The sequence below is a fragment of the Meles meles genome, chromosome 7 (assembly GCF_922984935.1).
Source record: "Meles meles chromosome 7, mMelMel3.1 paternal haplotype, whole genome shotgun sequence".
Classification (NCBI taxonomy): domain Eukaryota; kingdom Metazoa; phylum Chordata; class Mammalia; order Carnivora; family Mustelidae; genus Meles; species Meles meles.
Genome location: NC_060072.1, coordinates 108,915,192 through 108,927,533, shown reverse-complemented (window position 1 = coordinate 108,927,533; position 12,342 = coordinate 108,915,192). Strand labels below are relative to the sequence as shown.

General features: G+C 41.0%; 1 protein-coding gene across 1 annotated transcript in view; it reads right to left on the bottom strand.

The window, feature by feature from the left end:
• LOC123946895 (maestro heat-like repeat-containing protein family member 1) overlaps positions 1 to 12,342 on the bottom strand; it is a 71,379-nt gene that overhangs the window by 38,841 nt on the left and 20,196 nt on the right. The window contains exons 18-24 of the mRNA XM_046012762.1: positions 7,852 to 7,968; positions 5,461 to 5,583; positions 4,949 to 5,101; positions 4,267 to 4,389; positions 3,825 to 3,904; positions 3,253 to 3,388; positions 2,112 to 2,201 (exon numbers count right to left, since the gene is read on the bottom strand). Coding sequence (XP_045868718.1) covers positions 2,112 to 2,201; positions 3,253 to 3,388; positions 3,825 to 3,904; positions 4,267 to 4,389; positions 4,949 to 5,101; positions 5,461 to 5,583; positions 7,852 to 7,968 — 822 coding nt within the window. The remainder of the gene's footprint in view (positions 1 to 2,111; positions 2,202 to 3,252; positions 3,389 to 3,824; positions 3,905 to 4,266; positions 4,390 to 4,948; positions 5,102 to 5,460; positions 5,584 to 7,851; positions 7,969 to 12,342) is intronic.

Sequence of the window (12,342 nt, the reverse complement as noted above, 5' to 3'; positions counted from 1 at the left end):
TGAAATAACACAAACAAATGGAAAGATAGTCCATACTCATGGATTGGAAAAACCAATATTGTTAAAATGTCCATACTACCCAAAGCAATCTATAGATATAATGCAAGTATTTTTCACAGAACTAAAACAAAGATCCTAAAATTTGTATGGAACCACGAAAGACCATGAATACCCAAAGCAAATTTTAAAAAGAAAAAGATTGAAGTATTATATAATACCAGATTTCAAGTTATACAGCAAAGCTTTAGTTATCAAAACAGTATGGTTCAGGCACAAAAACAGACATATAGCTCAATAGAACAGAATAGAAAGCCCAAAAATAAGTCCATGATCATACAGTCAGTTAATCTTCTACAAAGGAAGCAAGAATACAAATGGGGAAAAGATAGCCTCTTCAACAAATGGTATTGGGAAAACTGGACAGCTACATGCAAAAGAATGAAACTGGACCACTTTCTTACACCACATACAAAAATACACTCAAAATGGATTAAGGACCTAATGTGAGACCTGAAACCATAAAAATCCTAGAAGAGAACACAAGCAGTAATGTCTCTTACATTACTCATAACAATATTTTTCTAGATATATCTCCTGAGGCAAGGGAAACAAAAGCAGAATTAAACCATTGGAGTGACATCAACAAAACAAAACAAAAAAACAAGCTTCCACACAGCAAAGGAGACAGTCAACAAAAGGAAAAGGCAACCTGTGGAATGGGAGAAGATACATGTAAATGACATATTCCATAAAGAGTTAGTATCCAAATTTTATAAAGAACCTATACAACTTGACATACACAAAACAAATAATTCAATTAAAAATGGGCAGAAGAGGGGCACCTGGGTGGCTCAGTGGGTTAAAGCCTCTGCCTTCAGCTCGGGTCATGATCCCAGGGTCCTGGGATTGGGCCCCGCATCAGGCTCTCTGATAGGCAGGGAGCTTGCTCCCCCGCCCCCCCGCCTGCCTCTCTGCCTACTTGTGATCTGTCTGTCAAATAAATAAATAAAATCTTTTTAAAAAAATGGGCAGAAGAGGGGCGCCTGGGTGGCTCAGTCGTTAAGCATCTGCCTTAGGTCATGATGCTCAGGTCATGATCCCAGGGTCCTGGGATCGAACCCCACATTGGGGTCTCTGCTTGGTGGGGAGCCTACTTCTCCCTCTGCCTGCTGCTCCTCCTGCTGTGTTCCCTCTCTGGCTGTCTCTCACTGTCAAATAAATAAATAGAATCTTAAAAAAAAAAAAAAGGAGAAGACATGAACAGACATTTCTCCAAAGAAAACATGCATATGACCAAAACAAACATGAAAAGATGCTAAAATCACTCATCATCATGGAAATGCAAATTAAAACAATAATAAGATATCACCTCACACTTGTCAGAATAATTAAAATAAAAAGATAAGACACAACAAAGTGTTGGTGAGGATGTAGAGCAAAAGGAACCCTCAAGTACATTTGGTGGGAATGCAGACTGGTGCAGTCACTTGGAAAACAGTATGAAGGTTCCTCAAAAGAATTAAAAATAGAACTACCCTATGAACCAGTATATATGCTGGGTATATACACCCAAAATACAAAAACACTAGTTGGAAAGGTTATATGCACCCTATATTTATTGCAGCATTATTTATACTAGCCAAATTATGGAAACAGCCCAAGTGTCCACTGATAGATGAATGGATAAAGAAAATGTGAGATACACACAAACACATGCATGCACGCACAGTGAAATATTATTCAGCTATAAAAAAGAAATTTTTCTATTGGCTATTTGCTATTTGTAACAACATGGAAGGATCTAGGACATATAACACTAAGGAAAATAAGTCAGCCAAAGACAAATACCACACGATTTCACTCACATGTGGAATGGTATGTTTATAAACCAAGGGACACCAGGGGCTGCCAGGAATCACCAGAGGCTAGGAGAGAAGTTCCTTCACAGCTTCCAGTAGGAAGCAACCCTGCTGATACTTGATTTTGGACTTCTGTCCTTTACAGCTGTTAGAGAATAGATTTCTGTTGTTTGAAGCCACTCAGTTGTGATACTTTGTTACGGCAGCCCTAAGAAACCAATATACCGATTTCAAGGGCTTCTTCTCACTGACCTCCAAGGAGTACTGGATCCGAGACGGCATCTCAAAAATAAGTGTCTCCATTAGCTTTAGAAGGGATTGCAGGGTCTCCCTGTGCAAATCCTGAGGGGAGAAGAGAGAACTCAAAGAGTTGCTGAGATGTCAGCCCCATCCCTCCTTGTAAACTTAGCTCAGTGCTCTAGCTCTCCCAGGAAGCTTTCCTTGAGAAATTCTGCTCCACAGTTTCCCCTAACATTTAAAGTGCCATTTGCCTCCTATTAACTTGAACCAATTTTTCTGTTGTTTTCAGCAGAGCACAAATGTCTGCCTGATGTGCAGTTTGTCCTGGTGGGCTGGGAGTTCCCAGCTTACCCCAAACATGGGCAAATCCTTTCAAAATACCTTCCCTCTATAACTAGACCTACACTGAGGAAGGCCTCATGGGAATACAACCAGAGGAAATCCACCTCAGCCTTCTCTGTATGTACCCGTCCTTCCTTCATAATATAAATAAATATGAATTGACATGGAAGGACCACCAGACAGCTGAAGAAGAGGCCCAAACAGACCAACCGACCCTCAAAAAAGCTAAACTAATTCAGCAAATAGAAACTTTTATTTTTAAAGATTCTTACTAATACCCTCAAAAAAAAATCAATAGTTTGTGGCATCAATAAAACAAGAACAACCAATCAAGGTAAAGGAGTAATCAGAGAACATGAAAGAATTCCTAAGAATTAAACATACAAATGCAAATTAGTAAAGTGAATTGCTCTTCCTTCCCTCAAGGAAACACTATAGACTCTGTGGGAAATGGATTCAGCTCTCTTGCACCTGGGACTCTCTAAACTTATTTATCCATGCGCCTTTAGTAAAATCATGTCTGAACCTTTCAATCTGGTTTCATTTGTACAACAGTTAAAAATTAGATTTGAGTGTCCACTTCTGGGCCAGAATTTTAAAGTGTGACAGCAGTAATCACTAAGTGCTCTCAAGAAAGAAGTACATATCGTGAGGAACATTCAGACTATATGACCTGGTAACCTCTTCAGATGATTGCATTTTTATCAAAGAAGGTAGAAAAGCCTTATGTGTAACTGCCAAACCTATACTTCTCATCCTCTCAAAAAAAAAAACCTGAAAACAAAGAGACAAACGTCAAAGAGTTCATTACCACAGTGGCTTCGGCCTCCTGGGAACTGGATGCCTCCTTCAGCAAAACTTCTGTGGGTGGCAGGCAGAGCACACTCTTACAGCATGTTCGGAGAAGATCTGTTCTTTCTTCCACCTCTATGAGGGGACTGAGATTCCTACGATCCAGGAGGAAGTAGCAAAAAATTTAATGAAACTGTAATGCCCAGGAATAACAGCTGAGGAAGGTTCAGAGAGGGACAGGTGGCAGTAAGAAGTTACCAGAAGAAAAATAAATAAAAGAAGAAAAAGAAAACAGTAAACAAAGTTTATCAATGCCAGGAACAGCCCTGAAAGCAGAAGAAAGCCTGAACCAGAAGCAACAGCAAATGCCTGTGAAGATGAGAGAGGTGGTCTCTGCCAGGAGCTCCAAAATCCCATCTAAAAAAATCTTGGTGAAAGGAGGTGGCAGATATTGTACGGTGGATGTCTACTACTGCCTGGGGCCCCCTGTGACTAGAAGCAGAAGCTGAAAATGAGGTGGGGACAGACTAGGGAATAAAGGACTGAAATCCACTCAAAGCACGAAGACAGAGTGGCTGGAATACCCATTACCTGAAGTCAGTGATGATGTTCATCGCCCTCAGTCTAATGGAGCTGGAGATGGAATTCAATGGCTCCTCCCTGATTAACTCCTGTAATACACCCACCCAACCCCCCACCCCAGAGACCAAGAGGATGTGAACATATTTTTCTTGCCTTCTTCCCCCTCCTCCTACCCCACACTGTATTCACAAGAAACTGGAACCTAGAATTTTCAGGGACTTCCAAAAACTCTGAAGGACAGCCCTTCTCTCCTACTCCCAAGCATACCTTTCCCACAGTACTCCCACCCACCCTGAGGATAGGGAAGGGAACAATAACGTGGGAAAAGAACACTGGAAAAGCTGGACTTTTCTCGTCCAGGCCAAGCCCAGGAGCACTGCCCATGGTTTCCCTGAGGACCCACCCTCCTCCTCCGTGCATTTCCACCTCCATCCTAATGAGTTGTACTTACCACCATGAAGGTTACAATTTCTAGTTTCTGAACGAACTTGAACTGAAAGGCCATGGGCTGGCTGCTAATGATGTTTGTTAGCTTGCTCAAGGCGCCCAGGTACTCCAGCTTCAGGTTCTTATCCTGAATCAACCGGTATGCTCAGGGGTTTCCAAGGTAGGAATGATCCTGGGTTAAGGGAAAACTACCTACACAAAATCTGGGAGATGAGAAACTAAGGCTTCCATAGCTTTCTCTAGGCTGAGATCTTGCCTCTTCCCTCTGAGGACGGCTTAGGAAAGCAAAGTCTGTGGCTTCTTTATGGAGGAAGAGGCCACCCCTCTTACCAGACTCTTTCTGGAGTTCCCACCTCATACTTACTCTTAAGTTAGGACCGACCTAGCTAGCTTTCTTATCACTCAAGTTATTGTCTTTTTACCAAGTAAGTTCTCCTGAAGGATGTCTAGTTGGATGGTAAATGAACAGGAGTTGGGAAAGGCTTCTTCTCCTACCCTAGGGGCACATTAATTCTGGACAAATGAAAGAGGTAGGAAAATTCTTTAGGGACTCCTTCTTACCTCCCCTAAAGGAACTGCAATAGCCCCATCCTCCTTGTTCCATCCAAGGCCAGGCATTTTCTTGGAGGGGAAGGGTAAAGAAGGCAGGGAGGGGACACTGGAGAAGTAGAGTAAGCAGGAAGTACCTTTTCGACAACGCAGTCGCGGTAGTGTTGGAGCGCCAAAGCCAGGATGTTGTCCATATGTGTAACGATGCCTCCCTTGCTCTCGAAAATAATCTTGCTGTAGCTTAAGTAGATGATGTTACAGACCAACCCCCATTCCCTTTGCTGATGTTCCTGTAGAAGGAAGGGGGAAACTTGCCTTCTCTTCCTCTTATCCTCCTTGCCTGATGGAGAAACGGAGGTTCAGAGAGGAATGGATTGGCTAGATGGCCCAGAAGGGAAGATGGGGTTGTGGAATGGTGAACAGCTAGGAGGAAGGAGGTGCCGCTGGTGATACCAGAGCCTGAAGCATGGGCATAAGGGAACACAGGAAAGGGAGAAGAAGATGAAACTTCCCCATGGTTGATCAGAGGGAAATACAAGCATTTATAGGTGAGTCACAAGGCTTCAGAGAAGTAGGAAGTCTGGAATGGTGGGGATGCTTCAGAAGGCTCTGTGCGGGAGGCTGGCAGAGTTCCCAGGAATGCCATCACCTTCATTAGTTTGAGGATGAATGATGAGCCCTTGTCCGTGAGGACAGCACTGTACTCTTGAAGTTGGTCCAGGACTATCTTCAGATACTTCATGGACACGATACTCAGTGCTGTAGCAATGCCCTGTAATGGGGATAGCCTCAACCTCGTGCCACAGCTAAGAGTTATGCAGGCACCCTTTATGCTTTCCCAAACCCAGGGATTTAGAGAGAGGAAGGGAGAGAAAGGGGAAAGAAAAGAAATGGAAGGAAAATTGGTTCCCCTGACTTGAACTACTTAAAATCCAGATGTCGAACCAAACATCCTTGCAAGAAATAATTCAAGAAGCAAATTTCAAGAAGAAACAGACTCTTAAATACAGAGAACAAACTGATGACTATCAGAGGGGAGGTCAGTGGGGCAATGGGGGAAATAGGAGATGGGGATTAAAGAGCAGACTTATAATTTTTAAAAAAACTCCAGAAAATAGATGATTAGATAGATAGACAGACAGATAAAGAGGCACAGGGTATGTCAAAATTAGAGTCTGATTTTTTTATTTTTCATACTAATTGACAACATCCAGAAAAGCCTTTCCTGAGTATCATGGACCAGAGGAGAACCATGCCCTGCATAACGTTTGTGAACAGTGGGTCCTCATGTATATGAATTCATCTGTGAATTCAGCAGAGATTTGTTTGGTACTTAATGTATGGGGGGCAGGAAGAAGCAAATTATCACAGATTGTGAAAAATCAGAGTCACAGATTTGTAAAACCTTAAAAGAGTATCAAATCAAACACTGCAGAATAGAGAAGATTTATATGCACTAGTAATTCAGAGAAGGGTTTTGAGGAGGGGAGAGAAGGGAAGAACAAAACCAAGGCATGTTATCGACAGGATTGGATGGATAATCAGAGGAAATGGAAAAGAGAGAAGACATACAGATAAGGCCAATATTTCTAACCCAGGAGAGCAGGAAACAGCAGTAACTGACCAAAAGGGGCAGGAGGAAAGGGCACCTGTCCAGGGCTGGGGAGAGTGGAAGGAGGGAGTTCCTGCATGTGTCTTGTGGGACATAGTGGAAGGACAACTAAGTGAAAAATACTGTAGGTAGATACTGAGCATCTCCACCTGGCTCCCTACCAGGGGCACCCTGACATCTCCCCATCAAAATCTGAATGCATCATCTTCCTCCCCATTATGTCTTCCTTTCCTGATTTCAATGAAGGATTCCACCTCCCAGCTGAGCATGCCAGAAACCCAAGAACTATCCTGAACATCCTCTGCCCTCTTAATCATTACCCTCTGTATCCAATCTGTCCCCAGGTGTTGGCAGAGAGGTCGTTTGTACTTCCCTGGTATAGTCCCACTATGTCACTGACTATTCTGTAGACATGCTCCCAAAAGCTCTTGTCTTGGAATATTATGTCAGGTAGGAATACCCACTTCCCTCCTCCTAATCTAGACCCAACTGCCCAAGTCCTCACCCTCCCATACACACAGCCATTATATGTCTCTGTTACCACTCATGTTGCCTTTAGTAAGGCTATTCTGTGTAGCCAGTTCTCTTCTTCCTATATAAGTCTGTCTCCTCAGTGATACTGTTCCAACCTTGGGCTTGAAATATAACTGATGATAGTCATGATGGTGATGGGTGCTCTGAGAATCTGGCAGGGAAGGGGCATTGGAGAGGGGATGCTTGAGAGGACGGCCACCAGTTCTACCAGTAAGCAACACTTAGAGAGTGCTTGTGTCCCAGGCATTGTTCTCGGAGCTTGTACATTTTTAATCCTGAAAACCACCCTGTAACACACAGATTCCATAGTATTCCCACACGAAATAATCTAAACCTAATCATGAAGAAATATGAGACAAACAAAAAATGAGCTACATTCTACAAAACAAATGGTCCATACATTTTTAAATGTCAAGATCATGAAAAATAAAAGTTGAGGAGTGGTTCCAGATTAAAAATATTAAAGCTAAATGATAAATTGATTCTAAATTGGATCACAGAACAGAGGAAAAAAATGTCTTTCTTTTGCTCTAAAAAAAACATGGGCAGAACAATTGGCCATTTTCAGATCAGGTCTATACGTTAGATAATAGTACTGTAGCAATGTTAACTTAATTTTGATCACTGTGCTTTGATTATGTAAGAGAATATCATTATTTTTAGGTAGTACACCCTGAAAATGGGTAAATATGTATGACTGCAACTTCCTGAAATGATTCAGAAAATAAAATAATAATAGTAAATAGCTTGCCCAAGGGCACACAGTGAGAAAGTGGCAGACCTAGGATTCCAACAGGTTGTCTAGCTTGCCAGGTCTCAGCTTTTAACTACTTTGTCATCCTGCCTTTTAAAGGAAAAATGTTTCTTTCCCCTTTGCCAGTTTCTCCACCTCACCTCCCGCTCCTGCAGGTCTTCATGGACACTTTGTAGGATAGAGGAAAGCATCGTCTTCACCAGTTTCATATTCCTTGAGGTCCGCAAGGTAAATCCAAAGAATTTATACAGAAAAGCCTAGGAGGGATGAAAGGGCAGGGTCATGCATAGCTTGGAATGAAGTTAGAGTAGCTTGGGGAATAGCCATTACCCAAACTAGTTTTGAAACGGTCAGCCAGCATCTTCCCCACTGCCCTATCCTCCACACAGGCCCTCCTGTTCTTTGGGGGTCATCTGGATAAGGCAATAACCCTACAGAGCAGGGGCTAAAACTAGAGATAAGAGAAAGCTGTGTTTCTAATTTCTCAGCATCTTAGGGTACAGATCATCCCTTTAGGAACTTTCCCTGATCCATATAATTCCTATTTCCAGCTAGAAAATAAAACGTTCCTTACATCAGTGTTCTACAGTTTTCAGAGTACAGGTCTTTCACCTTCTTGGTGAAGTTTATTTATATGTACTTTATGATTTTTGGTGCAATTGCAAATGAGATCATTTTCTTAATTTCTCTTTCTGATGCTTCATTAAGTGTAAAGAAATGCAACAGATTTCTGTATATTATTTTTTTTAAAGATTTTATTTATTTATTTGACAGAGAGAGATCACAAGTAGGCAGAGAGGCAGGCAGAGAGAGTGAGAGGGAAGCAGGCTCCCTGAGGAGCAGAGAGCCCGAAGCGGGACTCGATCCCAGGATCCTGAGATCATGACCTGAGCCAAAGGCAGCGGCTTAAACCACTGAGCCATCCAGGTGCCCCAGATTTCTGTATATTATTGTTGTATCCTTCACTGAATTCATTTATCAGTTTCATGGAATTTTTAGGATATTCTGTATATAATATCATGTCATCTGCAAATAGTGGACATTTTATTTCTTCCTTGCCAACTTGAATGACTTTTCTTTCTTTTTCTTGTCTGATTGCTATGGCTAGGATTGCCACTACTATGTTGAATAAAATTGCTGAGAGTGGACCTCCTTACTTGTTTCTTGATCTTAGGGGGAGGCTCTCAGTTTTTCACCATTGGTATGATGTTAGCTCTGGGTTTTTCATGTATGGCTTTTCTTATGTTGAAGTATGTTCTCTCTAAATTTACTCAGCTGATAGTTTTTATCATGAATGGATATTGTACTTTGTCAAATGCTTTGTGTGCATCTATTGAGATGATCATATCATCTCATATGAGAAAGGTTTTTATCCTTTCTCTTGTTAATGTGATGTATCATGTTGATGAATTTGTGAATATGGAATCACCCTCACATCCCTGGAATAAATCCCACTTGTTTATGGTGAATGATTTTGGATTCTGTTTGTTACTATTTTGCCGAACATCTTTGCATCTACATTCATCAGAGATATTGGCCTGTGGTTTTCTTTTTTTTTTTTTTTATAATGCCTTTATCTGACTTTGATCAGGGTAATAACACTAACAAATGTAAAGATATTCCATGCTCATGGATTGGAACAATCAATATTGTTAAAATGTCCATATTACCCAAAGCAATCTACAAACTAAGGGAACCCCCCATTAAAATACCAACAACATTTTTCACAGAACTAGAATAATCCTAAAATTTGTCTGGAATCACAAAAAAACAGACAAACAAAAAACCAAAAAAGTAAACAAACAAAAAACCTGAATAGCCAAAGCAGTCTTGAAAAAGAAGAACAAGGCTAGAGGTATCACAGTCCCAGATTTCAAACTTTATTACAAAGCTGTAGTAGTCAAAACAGTATGATACTGGCCAGAAACAGACACATAAATCAATGGAACAGAATAGAAAGTCCATAAACAAACCCATGCTTTTATGGTCAATTAATCTATGACAAAGGAGGCAAGAATATACAATGGGAAAAAGACAGTCTTTTCAACAAATTGTGTTGTGAAATCTGGATAGCCACATGCAAAAAAAAAGAAACTAAACCACTTTCTTACACCATACACGAATCTAAACTCAAAGTGGATTGAAGACATAAATGTCTCCATTTGGAACCATAAAATTCTTAAAAGAAAACATAGGTAGTAATTTCTTTGACATCAGCCATAGAAACATTTTTTTAGCTATGTCTCCTCAGGCAAGGGAAACAAAAGCGAAATTAAACTTTTGGGACTACACCAAAATAAAAAGCTTCTGCACAGTGAAGGAAACCTCCAACAAAACAAAAATGCAACCTATTGAATGGGAGAAGATATTTGCAAATGATATATTTGATATGGAGATAATATCCAAAATATATTAAAAAAACTTGTACAACTCAACACCAAAAAAGCAAATAATCCAATTAAAAAATGGTCAAAGGACCTGAACAGTCATCTTTCCAAAGGGGACATATAGATGGCTAGTAGACACACGAAAAGATTCTCAGCATCATTAATTATCAGGGAAATGCAAATTAAAACCACAATGACCTATCATTTTACACCTGTCAAATGGCTAAAAATAAAAAATACAAGAAATAACAAGAGTTTGTGGGGATGGAGAGAAAAAGGAAACCTGTGTCCTGTTGGTGGGAATGCAAGCTGGTGCAGCCACTGTGGAAAATAGTACAGATGTTCCTCAAAAAATTAAAGATAGACTAACTACATAGTCCAGACATTTCACTGCTGGATATTCACCCAAAGAAAATGAACACACTAATTCAAAAAGATATATGCCTCTGATGTTTGTTGCAGAACTATTTATTTACAATAGCCAAGAAATGGAACCAACCCAGTCCATTGACAGAGGAATGGATAAAGATGTGGAATGGAATATTGTCAGCCATGAAAAGAATGAAGTCTTGCTGTTTGCAACCACATGGGTCAATCTAGAGGGTATAATGCTAAGTGAAATAGAAAAAGACAAATATGATACTATTTCACTCAGATGTGGAATTTCAGATATGAAACAAACAAACAGAGAAAAAAAGAGGCCAAGAAAAAAAAAGTCTTAAACACAGAATAAATTGGTGGTTGCTGGAGGGAAGGTGGGTACGGGGACTTAACAGTACACTTACTTTGATGAGTACCAAGAAATGTATAAAGCTGTTGAGTTACCATATTGTACATCTGAAACTAATATAACATTATATGTTGGTTATACCTGAATGAAAAAATAAGTTAAAAAAAAACAAAAAATAAATAAATAAATTTGTTTAATAACAAAGATTCACTTGAAAAAATTTAAAATAAAAAGTTCTGGGCACTTGAGTGGCTCAGTGGGTTAAGCCTCTGCCTTCGGCTCAGGTCATGATCTCAAGGTCCTGGGATCGAGTCCCACATTGGGCTGTCTCTTTGGCAGGGAGCCTGCTTCCTCTTCTCTCTGTCTCTGCCTGCCTCTCTGCCTACTTGTGATCTCTCTCCGTCAAATAAATAAATAAAATCTTAAAAAAGAAAAGTTCCTTAAATTTGCATAATTTAAAAATCAAAATAGCATAATCAAAAAAAGTACTTTATGTAGTAGGCTGAATTTTAGCAGCCTTGATTCTTGCTTTACTGTGCATTGCCCTGTCTACCTTGTAATATCCATATTTCTGTACTCAAACACTTTCCTACCTCAAGGTTTCCATATTTCCCATTTCCCCTGTCTGGAATCTTCTCTGGGTTCTTCAAAATGCTGTCTCACTCTCATCTTTTTGATCCTGGCTCAGTGAGCCTTTCTTGACCTCCTAAATTCCTCTCTAGGCTCACCTTTCTGATACTTTCATTCAAGGCTTCATCACAATCACTAGTCATCTTGTTTATGCATTTGTTTGGTTAGTTCTTAACTCGCACCAACCTCTCATCTCCAGTGATAAATAAAGCTCAGGAGCTGTGTGCGTCTTGTTCTTTGCTCTACTCCAGAGCTTACAGAGTGCCTGACACAGTAGACAGACAGGGTATACCAGATGTTCAAGGAACGTGTCACTTTTCCCCCTAGACCCCCCTCTTGACGGGCACTTTTTCTTCCTCTAGCAGATGCTCTTCAAGCCTTATCCAGAGCCGAAGTTTCCCTCCCTTCCCTGGCTGTGGGCACCATTGTGAGCAGTTCCCACCTGCAGTCTTTTTGGGTCTCTGTGCCTGAAGACGCCTGAGAGTTACATCCTTCTCTCTCCCATCCCTGCCCCTTAACAACCATAGAAGCCTGGCACCGGTGACAGAGAGGTGGAGGGGTGGGGAGGTACAAAAGCCCCCCCCCCACCTTTGTCTCTAAGCAGTCTACACTCTAAGTCTACAGTGTAGTTTCCATCCAGATCTCCCCGCGTCCTTGCTTGGCCTCTCCTCTTCTATCCTGCGTCCTTTACCTGACCAGAGCTTCTCCTGAGAGCACTTTCTTGCCAAATCACTTGACAAGGACCCTCGCCTTAGGCTCTGCTTCCATGAAACCTGACCCGAGGCACCTGGCTCTCCGCTTAGCTGGCAAATGACTGCTTAGCTGGCACATTCCTCATCTTCCCAGACTTAATCATTTGTCTGTAGAGTGACAAATCTTCCCAG